Raw genomic sequence first — 20,759 nt, forward strand, 5'->3', positions numbered from 1 at the left:
GGAATGGTCAAACTAGGTCAAGGGGTCAACTTTATCTTCCCAAAGACAAAGCCAGTCTCAGTCTGTCCTTGATTCGTCACCTTGATGTAAGCTACGACCGCTATTGCTTTGATGGAAGCATCTGCAAATATACAGTGTTCTTTTTTTGATGCACCTGCTGTAGAGAAGTGTTCATAGCTGCGCGGTATCTGAAGCCCTTCTAGGTCTTGAAGCAACTGTTTGCATCTAGTCCACTCAGCCTCCATGTCTTTGGGAATAGGTACATCCCAGTCCTCTGCTTGCATGGTAAGGTCCCTGAATATCAGTATTCCATGAATTGTAATGGGTGCAAGAATCCCCAATGGATTTTAGAAGCTACTCATGGTCTTGCGCATTAATGGCTTTTGGTTGTCTTTGATCTGAAACATGAAGGTGTCAGTGTGCATGTTCCAGGACAGCCCAAGGCTGCGTTGGATAGGTGAGTCTTCCACAAAAAGGCTTAGACAGTTGAAATTCTTGGTGCGATCTTCAGGTGGGAAGGCTTCAACAACCGTAGCTTGATTGGAAGCCATTTTGTGCAGCCTAATGTTGGATGCTGGAGCATCTTCTGTGCTCCTCCAAGTACACTGATTGCTTCTTCTTCAGTTGGAAACAACTTTAAAGCATCATCAACGTAGAAATCGCGTTCAATGAACTGTTTTTCATCTGCCCCATAGTCAGCTTCTGATTCCCTAACAGCACATTGTAGACAGTACACTGTGACAGATGGTAAAGAACTGTTCCCGAAAAGTGAACCCGCATTCTTTATTCCGCAATGTCTGAGGCTGTTCTTATACCACAGGAAGCGGAAGAAGTTGCGGTGGTCTGAAAGTACTCCAAAACTGTTTGCCCCAAGTTATCTTTGTAGAGCATTGTTGAGTTACTGGTGGAGGTTAATCCTAGATGTTTGTGTCTAGGCACTTCATTAAAAACCTCTTTAACAGTGATCTAGTTGTGACATGGTTGGAGATGACTTGTACAATTGTTCTCTAGGACTGTTGTCCTGTAACTTCTCACCTCAAGTGGTGTGTGAGCATCTCCATGGCGCACATCCCTGACAACCTAAGTCAAGCCTCTGTCCAAACGGCGCATCTCCTTGGCCACGTATCTGCTCCCAGATCTTATGTACTTGCAGTATATCTCTGCGGAGTAAGAGTGGTATGATGGCATCTGGGTCTAGAAGCGGAATTTTGTCAGCATTATGTTTTAGGAGGGAATGATGGTAGGCTCCATCTGGAGTAGAAACAGTGCGGACATTAGGGATTTGGTTACACTCGAGGAATGTAGGCAAAGGAATGCTTACTTTCTTGGCCACCGGTTCCACAATGTAGCCACTGGCTCTCCTCCTCGCTGTCTCAGACTGCCATGCACAGGTCTTGAGTGTATATGAGTAGGAGGTTCCTGAGATAGAAAAGATCTCGAAGAACTCCGATCGAGCAGAGGAACGAGTACTTTGCTCATCCAAGATAGCATACATGCGTTCGTTTGAGAACATGCTCACAAGGCAAACATTAGCACACGCTCTAGTGCTCAATCCCTCGTCACACACTTGTGTGCACATTGGCTTGACCTCCTGAATGTCCGCTTGGTCTTCCTTCCCGCCTTTCTCTGACGCAGGAGGAGTTGACTTGGATCGCCAGGTAGGTGCGTGAGGATGAAGTGCAGTTGTGTGGGTAGTGCTTCCACACTCCATACATTTTATTTCAGTTCTGCAGTTTTTTGCAAGATGTTCTGTGGATGTGCAGCATCGAAAGCAGATGTAATGTTTTTTCAAAAGTAATTTGCAATAATTTATGCTTTTCTCATGAAAGCATCTGCATTTCCTTAAGGAATGTGGTTTCTTATGTAGAGGACAATGTTTGTTTGGATCTATTCAATCGGTACTCAGTATTAGCAGTTTGGACTCAGAATTAGCAGTCACTGACACCTGTGTTTTGTGGACATATACAAATGTCTTTATGGGGTGTTCCCATTTATTAATTTTTTCTACTGGAGCTTGTGTGAAGAAGTTAAAGATTGGGTCTGTAAACATGAAGTTTACTTAGCATATCCCAGCCTAATCAATGTCCTTCAAAACTGGTGAAAACCGTTAAGTCAAAATAAGTATTAACTCAATGTTACATGCTGAAAGGTACTTACAGATGTTGCTTGAGCACAAAGGTAGAAAGAAAATTGATGTTTGAGTAGCTAGCTACTGGAAAAGCTTATATCCGTCGACAAAACAGTTACTTCCGGTTTTGCGATCTTACTTCCAGTTTTACCAGCACACACTGGCATGTCTTTGCTGTGATTACAAAGTAAACAGTTTAAACAGGACTATTTAAATGACATAAAAAATGTATTCTGAAGACATGACACCAAGTGTGGTAAGAGAGAAAAGATTCTGCCCTGAGCCATGGCACCTTCGCTTTTACAGGGGAGATCACATCTAGTATATTGTTCATGTAAAATCAAACTGAGACAGGAGTTCATCAGCTCTACAAGTCAATGAGCTGATCCTGTCACATTCAGAAGATAGGGCCTCTGCAAATTGTGCAACCGTAACATAATTTAAAACCCAAGTATGCCTCGCAGGATGAGGAACTGCCACAGGTCTAGTGGGCAAATAAAAATTACATTACACACCTTCCGCTGCTGTTTCTCACCAGTATCAGCTGATGGAGGGCTCTATTTTCGCTGCGCCGTTTTTGTCAGCGGACACGGTAGGGTTGGGGAGGGGGGCGGGGCAAGCAATGCCTGGCGGGCCGCCAGACTTATAAAGCGCTGGGGGAAACCCTGCATACAGCCAAACTGATTTTACAACTCAGACATCACAAGCTCTCTCAAATACTTAACAAGGTTTTGCTACAAAAAATCTAGCTTACATTCCATCACATCATTCATTGTCTGTTATCTTGTCCAACCATCATTCATCGTAATTGGTTCTGTGTCATCATTAGTTTAGAAATCTAGAGTTAAATTCATTTTTATAAACTATATTCTGACTCTAAGGGGAGGAGGCCGGAGCTCTCAGTTCAATCTTATAATTTATTAGGTGCAAGAAAAAAAACTAACATTTCGACAGAATGTCCTCTTGCAGCCATGGTCAACAACAAGCAGGAAGTCGGCCAATGGCCATTTGTAGGTCCGGCTTTGATTGAACTAGTACTACTAAATTGAGTTTTTGTATATGCTGAGAGGGTAGAGCCAGGCCTAAAGCTTTGGCCCACCAAAAATATAAATGGCTATAATTTCATAACCAAAATGAATAGTTACAAAATGCTCTGATCATTCCTCACTAGGCCCCAAAGAAAACTTGATGGTTGCTTGATTGTCACACAAGCTCCACCCCGTCAGGACCGCAAAGTTAAAGTTTTACCATGAAAGATGCCAATCTCCCTTTTTCACTTAATCACTACAATTTTGTAGCAGGTAAATGAAGACATGTTTAGCTTCCTTGGCATTACTTTATGGGAGCTTTCAAAAGAGGGCAGGGCTGTGATGGCGCGTGAAAGTCAGTCGTAACGCCATGCCCATTTGTTTGCCTCCCATTTTATCAATTCTAATGATTTCGCCACGAAATATGTTGTGAGTGATCCTATTAGGAACCACAATTAAAAGTGACATCAAAATTAGATGGACGTGGCCAATTCTTGGAAAGAGCACCCCCTAGGAACATAAAAACTGCAAGCCCCAAGCCAAGCTTTGACTGAGGATTGTGAAATGTGGTACATGTTGTGTTTGAGAACCTAGAAAAAAGGGTCTTGGGGCCATGTTCCATATCCCACAGGAAGTCGTCCATTTTAGTCCAAATACGCCATATATTTTACAAAGTCTAACGGTTTGTGTGTGGCTAAGCCTCAAACTTTGACCTGTCGTCATGCCACCCTGTCAAAGCTCCCAATTTGACCCCTTTAACCTAATTAATATGAATCTCTGGCAAATAGCAGTAGACATGTTGGGGTCACTTGATGTCCAGTACTGGCAGTTTTTGATGACAGCACCACCTAGATAGGCATTTGCTCACTTGCTCAATAATTTTAATCACTATTGTGCTGCCTCCTAAGACACAGTTTGCTCTCTATGACACACACATGATCTGATTTGCACCAAACTGTACATGACTGATCTTTGTCAACCTTTGAACAGCTCAATGGGGATTTATGTTCATTAGAGACCGTGCCCCCGGATAGTTAAAAACTCTAATAACTTCTATAGACAAGGTCTCAACTGTACCAAGTTTTTTTGAAACCATCAAACTACACTGAACACATCACTACACTACACCGTAGTACTTTTATCAAATCACTAGCTCCAGCCTCTTAAAGATGCCTTCAAGATGTGATTTACACCATACTATGTACAAATGATCTTTGTGAGCCCAAGGAAAGCCCTATAGGATTTAATTTTATTACAAATTGCGCCTTCTAGATATATTCAAGCTCCAATAAATTCAACAAAGTCACATATGTGACGCAGCTTTGCTGCGAAGGCCAAATGACGCTGCTTGCAGCTTTAATTATTATTATTATTATTATTATTATTATTATTATTATCAGCAAATATAAAATAAACATCAACATTTTATTGAAAGTTTTGGATTCTTTATGGTTTTAGTGTTTTCAGCAGCAGTCTGGTTCGTGCTTCGTCACATTTCTGAAATGAGATCATTGGTTTCAAACAACAAAACAAACCAGGCCTCACCTTTTTCACCGTTGACCCAAAACCTGGCAGTCGCCCAGCCAGCTGAAAAGGAGATCTTCTCTGCTATGTGATAGACATGTTGGACTGTTTTGTGATTCTTTTACTGTCCAATTCTTACATAGTTCACCTTTAACAAAATGAAAACCATAACCCAGTTTATTTTTTATAGATTGTAAGGTGTTGTTAAAGTGAATTTCTACATTTTCATGCAAAGTCTGGCCAATGCCTTCAAACGTTTTGTTTTTCTTGCCTCTTAACAACATTGTAACATTGTATAGCTAAAAATATATTGTGGAGATTAAATAATAAAAACCAAATGAAACAAAAATACAGTAAAGTGGTTCTCTCGTATTTGTCTGAAAACTTCCAACAATAACACATTTTGGACCTAAAGCAACTATTGGACGATCCGGTTGTTGGTCTCATCAAACCGCCACACTTCCCTGGGTCCTCTTTTCATCACACACTCACGTATTTAGCAACAGAACACCACAGGTGTGAACAGTTCTCCGCTCAGTAATATCACAGGAGGAGAAACAGACGGCTGCTACCACTTCAATTTTTGGACAAACTACCAGAGTCCCTAAAAGAAAAACACCATTTGAAGTCACGGACTAAAAAGATGTGTGGACCCAGAAAACAGCAACTGGTGTTTAACGTTGTCTCGTTTCCTCTGCTAATGTGTGTTGCCATGTGGGGGTGTGGTCTAGAGATGATGGCTGGCGGGAGGGGTGTATTTGTGTTTAAAAGCTAGCTTGTTTAGCAGATTTGCTTTAAAAACAACAAAGCATCAACTTTGTTAGCAACAGTTGCCCTCTGCACTCACTCACTCACTCACTCACTCACTCACTCACTCACTCACTCTCTCTCTCTCTCACTTACTCACGCTTGCTGGTGACCTGTGGGTTGAGTTTAACTGGTACACATGATAACAGATCAATGCTGGTGACTCTACTGAGCCTCATTCAGCCTAAAACCTGTTTTATTTCCAAAACTCTTTTAGGTCCCATCAGCCAGAAGATGTATGCTGTTCTCCCGTGTGGAGGAATAGGGGTGAGGAAATGTGTGTGTGTGTGTGTGTGTGTGTGTGTGTGTGTGTGTGTGTGTGTGTGTGTGTGCGTGCGTGCGTGCGTGCGTGCGTGTGTGTGTGTTAGCATGGTCTGAGCTGTGCTTCCCCTGCAGGTGGACAGTGACACTGTGTGGAACGAGATGCATTCATCAGCGGCGGTCCGCATGGCGGTGGGCTCGGTTATTGAACTGGCTTTTAAAGTGGCTGGAGGGGAGCTGAAGGTACCGCTGGTGTTGATGTTGAAGACAGTATGCGTTGATCTGCTTAACTTCACTTTCATTGTGCGTGTGTGTGTGTTTTGTAGAATGGCTTTGCAGTGGTGCGCCCACCTGGTCACCATGCTGAGGAGTCCACAGCTATGTCAGTACCCTCGCCGCCTTGTTTTTACTCAGCTGGAGCTTATGAGATCTAGCTTAGGTAGTAACAGCTTCTGGTTTGTGTGTCTGTCTGGCTCAGGGGGTTTTGTTTCTTCAACTCGGTAGCCATCACTGCCAAGCTGCTGCAGCAGAAACTTGGAGTGGGAAAGATCCTGATTGTGGACTGGGTAAGTGTCTTTACAGGGGATCACATAAAGATATCAAAGGGGGCAGTAGAACGGGGAAATGCTTCTGCAGGAAGCAAGCTAATCCTTTGGTGTTTCACGCAGCCCTCTGGCGTCTCATCCTGTTGTCAAAGGGTTGATATAATTATAAAGAATTTGGCAGAAATGTGTGTTGCATTGTGTCTGGATCAGAGGATAACACTGACACTGTTTCTGATGTACCTGTGACCCCTCACATCAGGACATTCACCATGGCAACGGCACCCAGCAGGCCTTCTACAACGATCCCAGCGTCCTCTACATCTCCCTCCATCGGTACGATGACGGAAACTTTTTCCCTGGCAGCGGAGCTCCAGAGGAGGTCAGCCAACACAGACACACACACCAGCATGCACACACACACACACACACGGCCACACATGCACTTGCACACACACACACATCTTCAGTTGTCCATCGAATCCGATGAGTAGATCCATGTCTGTTCTTCAGCGATGTTTCTTCTGATGGCTGTAAAGCCCTATCATGGATCCATAAGGCCTATTGCAGGTAGAACATTTGGAGGTTGTGGTGGTATTTCTGGTACCAGCGGATGTGTTATCCCTCCTTATCCTCCTCTGCTGCCTCTTGGTTGTCCTGTGCTCTTCTAGTGCTTGGGTCCCCGATGTATCTAGCAGTCGCCAGGTGTTACGATCAGCTGTGCTATTTTCCAGATCCCCTGGTCTGATCTTACATCTCTTTAAGGCTGTTTTAACCGGTGATTATAACGCTTTTGTTGACCTCCAGCAGAGTGTTTCTCTTGATCTAGTTGTCCATACGACTCTTTGCGAGGCAACGATTATGAGGCATTCTTATAACATGCCCTAGCCATCGTAGTTGGTGTTGAGTAATAGTCGCCTCGATACTCACACAGCGTGCTTTTCTAAGGATTTCTGTACGAGGTACTCGGTCCTGCCAGGTAATCCCCAGTATACGCTGCAAACAGCTATGTGGAACTGCTCCATGGCCTTGATGTGCTGGCTATAAGTAACCCATGTTTCTCAGCTGTAAGGAAGTACAGACAGCTTGATAGACACAGACTTTGGTATGCAGATTTAAGTTCTTATTCTGAAAGACCCACCGCCGCAGTCTCCCAAAGGCAACTGATGCTTGATGCATTCAATTCTGCACCTCTCTGTCAATGCTGTTGTCATCAGAAAGGATACTTTCCAGGTAGGGCTGGGCGATATGGACCAAAACTTATATCTCGATATCTTTTAGCTGAATTCCGATATATGATATATATCTGGATATTTTCCCTCCTGTAAAATATTTACAAATTTACTCACTTCAAGCTGTCCTGAGAAATTGTAAACTTAAATCGGTAGATTAAATGTATGAAAATGTATTGATTCTAGTCAAACTTTAACCTTAGTGCCTATTTACCAGTCTGAGCTTTAGAAACACTGCTAACACACACACACACACACACACACACACACACACACACACACACACACTAGTTCTTGTTTGTTTAGCTGTTAATTACAGAGGCCCTGTGACAAAATGGACACAATTCCTCAAAGGCAAACAAAAACAGTTTTTTTCTGCACACATCTTTTTCTGTCCGCTAGCCAGTGCTGTAGTGAAGGTGAGTTAAAAAGTAAGAAGTTGTTCATTTTACCATAAATCTGGCTCTGAAACATGTTTTGAGATGATTTTAAGTGACAAGTTGGACATTCAAGATCCATAAATAAAGTCACGTTTAGAAATGAGCCGACTCTTGAATTCACTCAAGTGGTGAAAACACTCTTTTGTTTGCCTTTCTCGGTTGTGTAAAAAAGAAAAAAATCACAAACTTTTTGCTGACTGATGAAAAATGGGAAAGAAAAAAAAAAGTGTTGCCTTTCTGGGCTTCCGTAGATACCAGAATCCTTTATCACTATTATGAATCTCTATGTTCCTCCCTGCAGGTGGGCTCAGGTGCAGGTGTTGGCTTTAATGTGAACATAGCCTGGATTGGAGGAGTGGAGCCCCCTATGGGTGATGTGGAGTACCTCACAGCCTTCAGGTGAACAAGCTACTGGCTGGTAGAGCCACAGCACACCTGTAGTATGCAGCACTCTAATACTGTCACAACTAAATACGTGGTAGTGTTTATTTATCTGTTTATGTCATGCCTGATCATTTACAGCCAGAGGAACAGGCTAGCAGCAGGACACCCCTACAGAGCAGGGGTAGCTAAAATGCTGGAGATATGTTTTAGTGCGGCAACGGTAGGAAGATCATTTTCTTCCTGCTGGGGCCATGTTTGTGAATAAGAAGCCTTTTTAATCTCCACAGCAACTTTTCTGTTAGTCTCTGTGTCTAGAGACCAGGATGTTGTGAAAAGTTAGAACTCTGCACCTTTACCTGCTGTGTGTGTGTGTGTGTGTGTGTGTGTGTGTGTGTGCGCGTGCGTGTGTGTGTGTGTGTGTGTGTGTGCGTGCGTGCGTGCGTGCATGTGTGTGTAGGACGGTGGTAATGCCCATTGCCCAGCAGTTCAGTCCAGACATCGTCCTGGTGTCTGCAGGTTTTGATGCAGTGGAAGGTCACCAGTCTCCTCTGGGCGGCTACAACGTCTCTGCCAAGTGTGAGTTCCAGGTTTCCGTAAACCCCAGGCTCACTGACACAATTCATGGTGGCATTTTTGAAGTTTTGTTTCTAGCTGGAAGGTCTTGTTCCTGGATTTGATGCAGGTTTCAGACTTTGACGTGTTATATGAGATGTTAACATGGTGTTTTTCACCATGTTTCATCGTGTTTTATGGGACTGGACCATGTTGTTTCTGATGTTTCTTACCTGTGAGCCTTCGTGTGTTTGCAGGTTTTGGCCAGCTGACCAAGCTGCTGATGGATCTGGCAGGTGGGCGTGTCGTCATGGCCCTGGAAGGTGGCCATGACCTCACTGCTATCTGTGATGCATCTGAAGCTTGTGTCTCTGCACTCCTGGGAGACCTGGTAGGAGACTACTGTCTTTCTCTCAGCAAAGACTTTCTACTGTGTGTACTAGAAACAAGTTCAGACTTGGAATGAACAACAATCAGATGTTTGACAGTTAAAGCAAACTGAGAGCAAACGTGTCTATGAGTGAATTTGTCCTAACATGTCCCTCTGTGTGTCCCAGTGTGACTCTGCGTTTCAGTGGTCTCAGGAGAAACCGTGTCCCAAGGCCTGGGCCTCTCTGGAGAGAGTCATAGAGATCCAGAGTAACGAAACACCCATGAACAGTAAAACCACGTGTAGTTTTCTTCAACCTTCCGATGGTCCATATTTCCTTTCTTCAGGTCAACACTGGCCCTGTCTCCAGACTTTGTCTCAGACCAGTGGCTACGTCTTGATGGAGACACCTGCGGGGACTCAGGGCCAATCAGAGAAAGATGAGGCAGAAACAGTCAGCGCCATGGCCTCGCTGAGCGTTGATGTAGAGCAACCAGGATCAGCTGAACACACAGAAACCAGCAGGTCAGCATCGTCCAACCACTGAAACCAGCATCACTTTTCACTGTTAGCTAGTCCGGGTGAGACCGTACTCTAGATGCGATGCAGGGTGTTCTGGTACAGGAAGTGATGGAGCTGGTTCTGTGTATCAACCCAGAACAGCAGGGTGTGTATTTATGTAAAGAGCTGTGTCACCTGAAGATGACTGGGTATAAAAAATTCTGTTTTTATTTGACATCTGCATCTAAAATACAAAAAGACATTTGGATCTACAATGTATTGTTCTGAGCTTTTATTTAAAGAGCAAGTCACCCTCAGCCAGCCTTATTCAGAATCAGAATCAGAATAGGTTTATTGCCATTGTCAGTGAACAAACAATTCACAAACTAGGAACTTGCTTCGGTACTAATGTGCTACATTTAACATGAATAATAAGATTAAAAATAGAATAAAATATTAAAAAAAACTAGAATAAAACTTTCAGCGATAAAAAATGGCAGGTAATGGTAACATGGCCGATAACGTGACGTTGTGTCGAGTACAGAAGACGAGCATGGTTGTGTGTTTATAATCTATTCACAAGTCTAACGGCAGATGGAAAGAAGCTGTTCTTATGGCGGGAGGTTCTGGTCCGGATGGACCGTAACCTGCCTGAGGGAAGCGGCTCAAAAAGTCTGTGTCCCGGGTGAGAAGGGTCAGCTGCTATCCGACCTGCATGCCCCCGAGTTCTGGAGACGTACAGGTCCTGGAGAGATGGAAGGCTGCAGCCAATCACCTTCTCAGCAGAGCGCACAATGCGCTGCAGTCTATGTTTGTCCCTCACCGTGGCTCCAGCGTACCACACAGCGATGGAGGAGGTGAGGATGGACTCAATGATGGCCGTGTAGAACTGCACCATCATCTGGGCCGGCAGCTTGACCTTTTTCAACTGCCGCAGAAAGTACATCCTCTGCTGGGCCTTTTTGAGCAGGGAGCTGATGGATGGCTCCCACCTAAGGTCATGTGTGATGGTGGTTCAGAGGAAGCGGAAGGAGTCCACAGTGGTGACGGGGGTGTCCGTCAGGAAGAGGGGGAGAGATGGGGCTGTGACTTTCCTGAAGTCCACAATCATCTCCACTGTCTTCTGAGCATTGAGCTGCAGGTTGTTGCTGCTGCACCAGTACACCAGCCGTTCCACCTCCCTCCTGTAGGCGGACTCATCACCGTCAGAGATGAGCCCGATGAGGGTGGTGTCGTCCGCAAACTTGATCAGTTTAACGGAGTCATGGCTCGAGGTGCAGCAGTTTGTGTACAGGGAGAAGAGCAGAGGAGAAAGTACACAGCCCTTGGAGATCCTGTGCTAATTGTCTTAGTGGTGGAAACATTCTTCCCCAGCCGCACGCACTGCCTACGGTCTGTCAGGAAGTCAGTGATCCACCTGCAGGTGGAATTGGGTACGTTGAGCATGGAGAGCTTGTCCTGGAGCAGAGCAGGGAGGATGGTGTTGAACGCAGAGCTGAAGTCCACAAACAGGATCCTAGCGTAGGTTCCCCGGGAGTCCAGGTGCTGCAGGATGAAGTGGAGGGCCAGGTTTATTACGTCGTCTACAGACCTGTTGGCTCTGTATGCGAACTGCAGAGGGTCCAGGAGGGGGGAGGTGAAGGACTTGAAATGATGCTTCTCCTGCTCTTTGAAGCAGAACTCTCAGGAAACTGTAGCTAAACAGAAAAACTTTTATGGCTGTCACAAAACCCAACTTCTCTGGCCCCACGGTAAGTTTATAAGGGTCATCATCATCATCATGGCTCCTGCAAAGGGTCGGATGTCGTCCCGCACCAGTGCATTCAGCCTACCAGGTGAACCAGTTGTTTCCATTGCTGGCGGTCCAGCAACTCCAAATTGTTGGAGGTTGCCCACAACGACATCGAGCCATCGGGTGCGGAGTTTACCTTGTGGTCGTCTCCAGCCTACAGCCCTTGGGTCAAACTGCAGAGTGGCTCTGGTCGGATGCTCAAAAGAAAGATGGATGGCACGGCCGAGCCAGTGGATTCGGCGTTGCGCTGCCGGACAAGATGCTCTGGGCTGGCGTGTGCGTTTTCTTCGCACTTTGTTGGAGACCCGCTGGGGCCACCTGATGTTCTCAATGGTTCTCAGAGCCCTGCTATCAAAGTCATCTGCTCTTGTAGCCAGAGTGTTAAGGGCCAGGTCTTCGAGCCGTAGAGCAGGATGGAGAATACGGCAGAGTTGTAAATACAGAGCTTCGTCTTGCGTGAGATGGTCTGGTGCCGCCAGAGTGGTTACTGCAGAGCTGATGCAGCCAGGGCTCTTCCGCGGTTGATCTCTGGTTTCAGGTCTGTCACTAAAGCCCTTTTCAGACAGACATTCTGGAACATTTGTGGACAATTCAATCCGGTTTTTAACCGGAACTGTTTTCAGACACACCACTTTTGTACCGGAACTTGTCCTTTCGGCTGCGTTCACACAGCAGGGAAAAGTTCCAGATGTCTGACGGCGGTGGGGGTGGGGTGGGGGGGGGATCGGACTTATGTTAAGAAGAAGAAGAAGAAAATATCATTTCTATAGCACCTCTCAAGATAAAAATCACGAGGCGCTTAAGCATAATTCTGCGCACACGAAGACTCATAAGAGACCTGGATGATGAAGCTCAATGGTTAAAGGAATCACTGAAGCGGTGTGAAGCGCTCCGTCGCGCGTCTAGACGGTACCGTAGGAGGTGAGCTGCCGTGGTTCGCCGCATGCTACAGGAGCGAGCTATCTATGTGCGCACAGCGTCCCCCGGTCCCCTCCTCCCCCTCCCTCTTGTCCGGAACTTTACCTCACCAGTCTGAATCAGCCACCCTGTCCGTAACAAGTCCGGACCTGTTACTAGGGGCTTCGTCCGGTGAAATTCCGGAACACGTTATCCGGATGTTTGTATTCAGACAGAAAGGTCTTACGGACAGATTCCGGAACATTTCCGTTTTTCATGGCCTGTCTGAAGGGGGCTTAAGGAACCCAGATACACAAAGATCTGGACAGGCTCTATGATATCATTACCAAGGCATTTTAGAGGTGGATCTGGTCCACGCATGAAATTTGTTGTAGGGGTAAGGAAATAAAGAAATCAAATTAATCAATTACACTATTTACAGAGCAGCCTCAGAATTGAGATTCAATGTTTTTGATCCCAATAGTGAAGGGACTACGACAGAACATGTTTTTCACTAAACTCAGTACATGAATGTTTACGTGCATGAATGAATGCAACGGAACTCAATCAGTTGGAAATATGAACTAGAACAAGACACAACGTCCTTGGGTTTTGTTCCACACAAAGTTAAACAAAACGGTGTTGATTAAGGTGTGTGTGTGTGTGTGTGTGTGTGTGTGTGTGTGTGTGTGTGTGTGTGTGTGCACGTGTGTGTGTGTGTGTGCACGTGTGTGTGTGTGTGTGAGGGAGAGAGAGAGTTTGTTCTACTGACCAAATAGTCCTGTGCTGTATTTCAGATCTTCATTTACTTTGATGAGAGAGGGAGGGTTAAAAAAAACGAGGCAGTGACCAACGCAACACGAGCCATTTCAAATGCACCACGTACAAAACAAGTAACTAAGTATTAAACAAACCGAGCTGAAGAAAACCTCGGGAGTGCTGAAGCAATGTGTGTGTGAGAATGGGGCACAGTTGCAGCTGGAGTTGGTTTTGTGTGTAGGGAGGGGAGGGTGCTCCGTGAGACTGGCCAATCACAGAGCATGAAGACAGTCAGTTACCCAATGAGGACTTTCCTTCAGCACAGACACAGATACTGCTGAATTTTACTCGTTTTATGCTCGTACCCATGTCCTTTTATTGTGGGCCGTCTAAGGCACACCTGTATCTTATTCATGCTGTCTAACTGGCCCTTGATATGCCACACCTGTGAGGTGGGAGGGATTATCTTGGTACAGGAAAAGTGCTCACTAACACATGTAGACAGATTTCAGAACCACACTTGAGTCGTGGGTCTTTTGCGTTTGTTGACAAAGTTTCAGATGTTTCAGTTCAGCTTGCCGTTTATAAGACAGACCCTTACCCGCAATATTACTAACAAGTGAGGCAGAACAAACGCCACAAAATTCATGCATCACCATGCCAGCATGGTGCGTTTATGAGACACATTGTTGCGTTGATATTACTCTGATTTGCTGGCATGTGTTTTGTAGAAAATAGACGGCTTCAGTGAGAAGTTGTTTACTCGACAGCACCCTATCCATAACGAATTATGGTGGATTGCTTCCACTGACCTGGGACACAGCTGAAGAAAGTGTAGGAACAGACTTGTGATTAGCCAATCCAATCCAATTTTATTTTTATAGCACATTTAAAAACAGCATGTCAGCTGACCAAAGCACTGCACAGAGTTAAACCTAAAAAGCCTTTCAAATTCACATACATACACATGCAACACAGATTAAAACGGTCATAAAATAGAAACACCTAAAATTAGAACAAAAGTTTAAAACAGCCAATAAAAAGAGAAGTCAATAAAAACAGAAGTCAGTAAAAACAGAAGAGAGTCACAGCATAAAAGACTGATCATTGGCCAAAAGCTAAATTAAAAAATGTGTCTTCAGGCTGGATTTAAACTGCTAGTGAAGAAGCCTGGCGTACCACCAGAGGGAGTGCGGTCCAGAGTCTGGGAGCTGCAAAGGCGAACGCACGCTCCCCACGGGCTTTATACTTCATTTTAGGGACTTTGAGCAATAGATGATCAGCAGACCTTAGTGCCCCCCGGGGGGTGGGGGTGGGGGGGTTGTAGGGGGTGAGCAGCTCTGAGAGGTATAAGGGGGCTAGACCATTCAGGGCTTTGTAAGTAAAAGAACTTTGTGTTGAATTTGAAATTGCACAGGAATCCAGTGTAGATCTCCCAGAATGGGAGTGATGTGGCAGCGTTTATTTGTATTGGAGAGAAATCTGGCTGCAGCATTCTGGACTTTCTGCAGACGATTTAGGACAGATAAATTTACACCAATTAGAACCAAGTTGGAAAAGTCGAGTCTGGAAGTGATAAATGCATGAATCACTGATTCTAAGTGTGGCCTCTTAAGAATGGGCTTTAGTAGGGCAAGGCGACGAAGCTGGAAGAAGCAGGATCGAACAGTGGCATCAACATGTGCACTCATTGATAAGTCAACATCCAGTTTAACCCCAAGGCTGGTCACACATGAATTAAGGTTTGGGGGGGGGGGGGGGGGGGGGGAGATCAAAGGCAGCAGAAGTATGCAGATTATGTTTTGGTTTGAAAAGAATGGCCTCAGTCTTATTGTCATTGAACTTCAGGAAATCGGAAGCTAGCCAGGTTTTAATTTCTGAGAGACATTCTGAGAGCTGGGTAATGGAACTTGACTGATTTAAAGTCATATAAATTTGACAGTCATCAGCGTAAATGTGATAATGTAGGCCCCGTTTAGCAATGATGTTTCCCAGTGGAAGAACATATATAGAAAAGAGGAGTGTACCTAGAATAGAGCCCTGGGGAACTCCCCAGGGGAGTGGGACAAAAGGAGAAGAGCAATCGCCTATGTGGATGCTGAAGCTCCTGTCAGACAGATAGGAGTGAAACCAATTTAGCGCAGTCCCTTTGACTCCAACAAAAGATTCCAGCCTAGTTAACAGAATGTTATGGTCAACTGTATCGAATGCCGCTGATAGGTCTAGCAGTAGTAACAGAACAAAGGAACCAGCATCAGTTTCCGTCAGAATGTCATTTAACACACGAATATGTGCAGACTCGGTGCTAGGATTTGGCCTAAAAGCAGAGTGAAAATGGTCGAGTAGTGAATGTTCCAGTAAATGATGTGAGAGTTGAGCGTGTACCACTTTTTCAATAACCTTAGATAAAAAAGGAAGTTTGGAGATTGGACGGAAACTTGCATAATCATTTTGATCCAGGCCAGGTTTTTTTCAATAGCGGTTGGACGACCGCCTTCTTAAAGGATTCTGGAAACACTCCTGATGACAAACTGTAATTTAAAATACCGTAAATCCTCTAATATTAGCCTGTATTTAATTAACTGCTGGGTATCATATTTTGGTCGGAGTCGGCGGAGGTGAATAATGGCCGTTTTTTTATTGTGGTCGGGTGGAATGTGGTAACAAGCAAGTACGGGGGGCAGTTGTGTCATCCGTCTCACTTTTTATTTGCCAGTGATAGACCGCGAGGGTAACTTTAACCGTGCGGAGACGAAGAGGAGGCGAAAATTTGATATCAAGTTCAAAGAGAACGTGCTGATTATGCTGCCGAACACTCTGGGGAGCAGTAGCAGGGGTTGTATGAACTAGTCACTAGTCGACTTCACCGCTCTATGGTGACTTTTTATGCCTGTCATCGACTAGTCGCTGTCATGTGATAATGACCAGCAAGATGCAGTCCACAGAAAAAACAGCAGCCTGCTGTCAGCAGGTGACAAGCTCCTGCGCATCGGGGGGCAACGCGCTGTGCCAGAGCGTCGGTACTGACACCCGCCGTAAAACGGACATTTAACCAAATTGTGACCTTTACCCTCTTGCAATTTAACCTTCCCCTCACCCCCATCCTAACCTTAACCAGCTTGCGCATGCAAAGCTCTGATTGTTGACGCGCTCCAGACATCTGCGTCCTGAGCACGGCCACAGTAGGGTTATAAAATCAGGTGTCGCCACCTCAAAAACTAATTTAACACGCGATCGTTCATGTCGGCTCATTTCCTTTAATGTTTTCTGTCTTTTATTGGTGCCTGATGCCTTTCGCTGCTGTGGATCGGGGCGCATCACCTGTTTTGTCAACTTCACCTAACTGATGCGGTCGGCGAGCAGTGCACACTCCACTGTTTTTACGGTCTGTAGATCTTTTAGAACTGCAGTTCAAAGGTAACTCATAAGGTGAATATATATGAACCCAGGTAGCAGTTTTTCTTCAGGATTGAGAGGAGATGCAGGAAGATAATAAACAGGCAGGACAGAAAAATAGTCAAATAAAAACAAGTTAGTTTTTGTACCTGCTGGTTGCAACAAACAGACACCACTGAAGGTAATCAGAAGTGAGGAACAGAAAATGAAATAATTATTTTAATGTTTAGAGCAGCAGGAACTCCGAGAGGCTGCAGGCGCATCAGTGAGTTTGCGGCCGCTGCGCAGGGGGAGGGGGGAGAGGGCTGAAGCAGAAACTACCGTTGTTAAAAGAAATGTGTTTAACTTTGAAAATGTGGGCGCAATTTTAATTGTCAAAAACTCCAGCGAACCATTACTTCATTTTGCTCAAGTAGAAATTGAGGCCTGCCTCTAATTCTGGTCCTCCTTCAAATAAAGGCCTGGAGCTTGGTGAGCTTGAGTCAAATACAGGCCCGGGCCTGTATTAGAGGATTTACGGTACTCAAAATAAAAGGGCCCACTACTGGCAGAGCCCCAAGTAGCAGCATTGGGGGGAGAGCATCCAGTGGGGAGCCTGAGGGTTTCATGGACTTGATTAATTTATCCAGATCTTGATGCCATCTAGATGATTGGCACACTCCTTCAACCATCTGCCTCTAGGCCTGTCAGGGCATGTCCAAGTGCTGAATTCAGCCCATTTGTGAAAAAGGTATTAGTGTGAAAACTAGTAGACAAACATATACTGCAGTGACGCCCATGCATAAAACCTCACAATGACACTGACAGAAGCCAGATGACCACACAAATGTCCTGGCCCATCAGCTGTGCTGAACGGAGCTTGGTGTTGGATCAACCAACCCGCTGGAACCGTGGTGAACCCGCAGCTGCTGTACTCTACCTTCCAGTGCGTCTCTACCTCACCCACAATTTCCAAACCTCATGGTTGCCATGGTTACCCAAGATATGCCAAAAATCAGCCAGCTTAGGAGGCGGGATGTGATCCAAAAACACCTGAGCTAATTTCTAGGACAGGTGTGATTTATTTAGCAGGAATTGCATCAGACTGTGCATCAGCAGAGTTGAAAAGGTGGGATAGTTAGCATCAGCACATTTAATTTTGTTGAGCTTAAATTGAGTTTTAATAAGGATTCTACACGTTTAATAAGTTCAGCCCTGATAATGATATCTACTCTTGAACTGTGTGCAGATCTGCAGAAGAGCCGATGGAGGAAGAGCCTGTTCTCTAAGGAGAGCTCACACTAGAAGCACAGAGACACCTTCACCTCCTTTCTGCACCTCCCCTTCTCGTGCCTCCAGTGTGTATGCATACACGCATCAGATGGAACAAAGTCATCGTGGAGGAATCGGGCTGAGCATTAAGGAGTCAGTCGATGCCGATGCATCTGTTTTCTTTTGGGTCACCAACCTGCGGAGGGCGGGCGATTTGTTGGCTTCTCCATGGAAACCAAAGGGAAGGGAATGCCACCTGTACACAGCTGTTTCACCCCCGTTATTCTTTATACGGTTTGTTTAAATGTCCGACACCACGCTGACGTCTGGTCTGCCTGAGTGTCCATCAGAGACGAGCTGGGAAGACGCATGGTCACCCTGAGATCAGATTTACAGTTGGGAGGAGAAACTAAAAGGTGCCTTTTTCTGTCCAAAAGACACTAATCATCTAACCACTGCCGTAGCACCTCAGCCAACACACACACTGCTGTTGTTTCAGTCTCTCTCTCTTCATCTGGATGCCTTAGTTTGTCCCTATTGAACCAACCAGAAGCTGGATGGAGACGTGACAGCTGCATTTATTTGGTTGCTACCATCTTAGGTGTTCTGTAGACATGAAGAGCTTCTGAAGCTCCTCATCTCCAGTCAAAACGCTCTTCTGAATGTCTGGGAAGATGGGAGCAACTTTCAAGGATTCTGAAGAAAACTTCTCAGGACCCGATCTATTGAACTCTTCAGACCTCTTTCACACGTTTTCAGTGAGTCAGCTGATGACCTGAGCCACACCCCCTTCCTCCAAAGAGGAGATGCCACCTGGAGGAAGTAACCAACATTTCCTGTTTGGTGTAAATAATGTCTGTTGTTCTGCTGCTGGTGGCCGCATCACAGCACGTGTCGTGTGTTTTTTCTATATCTGTACATACTTACATGTATAAAGTACACAACACGTTCTCCTTTTGTATAAAACAAAAACTTATATTCTATCTAATGTATAAACAAGCTAAGGAGATTTCAGTTTTGGCTGTTTGACAGGAAGTTAGCACATACATTTATATCATCACCACAGCCTGTTTGTTTGTTTACAGATGTTGATTGTGATTGGATCAGATGGAACTGAAGCCTCTTCCACACTGAAGGCGGAACGGATGCGGTGCAGTTTCTGTACGGCCTCCACAAAGATCAAAAACCACCAGTCCGAACATTCCCTCCGGCTGCAGTGTGCTCACATCCACATACGGAGCTCCGGACCGTTTCCAGGTGCTGCGTGCGGATTGTCATGAAGTTACATTTTATATGCTTCAGCGAGGCGGATCTGGTATGGGATCAGGTCAGATGTGATAGTTCAGGTTATTTTACAGGTTGGCGTAGAAGCCATTTGTAATCATTCGATGGGAGCAGCTATCTGGAAACGTTCAGAACACCAATCACAGTCGGTGTGAACAAGTCCGTCTAGATGTACAGAAACCGGACTGCCTCCGTCCCACGCCCGGTGTGAAACAGGATTAAGAGGTCCCGAACCCCCAACCCTGATTCTAAAGACATAACGGTGTAGAAGACAACGGCCATAAGGGGTTTAGAGGATGGAGCCTGAATGTGGTCTTCATCAGTCCTGAACCACCTCAGCTTGATCCTCTGAACTCTTCGGGTTAACTCTTTGTGCCAAACTGAGTTGTACTCCACATTTTCCAACATCAAAGCGCTACTAAAATGTACGCATCTGCATCACCTAGCAGCTTTGACTGCATTTTGGTGCTGAGCGGGAAGGAAGGGGCTGGCTGCAGTCGGGAGTGGCTGTCTCTGGGATGTTCAGGCTCATTTCTGATCACCTGGCCAAAGACAGCTCAGATATGACTTCCACTCACCGATGGAGGAGTTTGCTTCCTGGGTTTATCTAAAGAGCAGAGCTGTGGTGGAGGTAGATTCGGTAGAGCAGACAAGTGCTGCAGGTTCAGCTGGTGTTTACGTCCATCTGTTTGGACAAACCTACAATGGACATAGGGGTCAGATGGGAACAGGACACAGCTGTTGTGTCCCACAGCAGGAACCTAGTGCCACCTTGTGGCCGCAACAGAAGCTGCAGCCTCATGAAGTGTTCCTCCTGGCACAGTAAGCTCGAATGTTTGGCTCAAGAATCATGAAACCTCAGCAGATCTAGACCGAGTCTAAACGTTTCTTCAGGGGGTTCTGACCTCACAGAGGTCCAGACTTCTTCTCAGGTGGCTTCAGCTCAGAGTTGCTCCAGGAAAATGGAATCCTGAAGATCGTTTTAACCTCTGACCCCTGATAGAAATGATGTGAAGATGTCTCTAGGGTTTAGAGGTCACCAAGCAGAAAAATCACACACACTCACACAGAGCCTGCCCCCCCTCACTACAATTCTTAAGGGGGGGGTTCCAGCTTTTTCTTGACGAGAACATTCCTGACCCCTGGTGTACGTATTGCCGTTTCCTCTGGATTCTTTACTGTTGTGACGATTCATGTCAGCTGACTCACGTGTACATAAGCTGCAGACGTGCAATACACACTCATTAAGTAATCTTACCGTGACAAATGAGAACGGTCACCTTTGTGCTGCAGAACGACTCACCAGTCTGGTTCAGCTTTGTGGACACTGTAACGAAGCCCTTTTTAATCACTCACCGTAACGTGACACCGACTCTGTGTTTGTTGTTTTTTAAGTGGACTTGTTTCATTTGTCTGGAAACTCAATAAAGCTATTCACAGGCCTTTGCAGCAGCTGCTTTGTTTCAGTGTTTAAACCGTTCAACTCGCAGCGGCCGCTCTTCATCCGAGACCTGCAGCAGGACCGAGGTCATACCTGAGGCTACAGGGTCGATCTGTGGGTCTGAAGGTGGTTCCAGGGTCGATCTGGGTGTTTCTCTCACTCACCTGTTT

The 20,759-nt window shown here is 45.5% G+C and overlaps 1 protein-coding gene across 7 annotated transcripts in view; it reads left to right on the plus strand.

Annotated features, from left to right (window-relative positions):
• Positions 1 to 18,114, plus strand: part of hdac5 (histone deacetylase 5) — a 109,389-nt gene extending 91,275 nt beyond the window's left edge. For all 7 annotated transcript variants that reach the window (XM_015969263.3, XM_070546989.1, XM_015969265.3 and 4 more), the window contains 11 exons: positions 5,705 to 5,754; positions 5,884 to 5,991; positions 6,075 to 6,130; positions 6,227 to 6,314; positions 6,553 to 6,672; positions 8,264 to 8,361; positions 8,804 to 8,922; positions 9,156 to 9,289; positions 9,456 to 9,537; positions 9,616 to 9,793; positions 17,842 to 18,114. In XM_015969263.3, the coding sequence (XP_015824749.1) occupies positions 5,705 to 5,754; positions 5,884 to 5,991; positions 6,075 to 6,130; positions 6,227 to 6,314; positions 6,553 to 6,672; positions 8,264 to 8,361; positions 8,804 to 8,922; positions 9,156 to 9,289; positions 9,456 to 9,537; positions 9,616 to 9,793; positions 17,842 to 17,881 (1,073 nt within the window). In that variant the 3' untranslated portion in view covers positions 17,882 to 18,114. The remainder of the gene's footprint in view (positions 1 to 5,704; positions 5,755 to 5,883; positions 5,992 to 6,074; positions 6,131 to 6,226; positions 6,315 to 6,552; positions 6,673 to 8,263; positions 8,362 to 8,803; positions 8,923 to 9,155; positions 9,290 to 9,455; positions 9,538 to 9,615; positions 9,794 to 17,841) is intronic.
• Positions 18,115 to 20,759: the final 2,645 nt, after the last annotated feature.

The sequence above is a fragment of the Nothobranchius furzeri genome, chromosome 18 (genome assembly GCF_043380555.1).
Source record: "Nothobranchius furzeri strain GRZ-AD chromosome 18, NfurGRZ-RIMD1, whole genome shotgun sequence".
NCBI classification, from domain to species: Eukaryota; Metazoa; Chordata; class Actinopteri; order Cyprinodontiformes; family Nothobranchiidae; genus Nothobranchius; species Nothobranchius furzeri.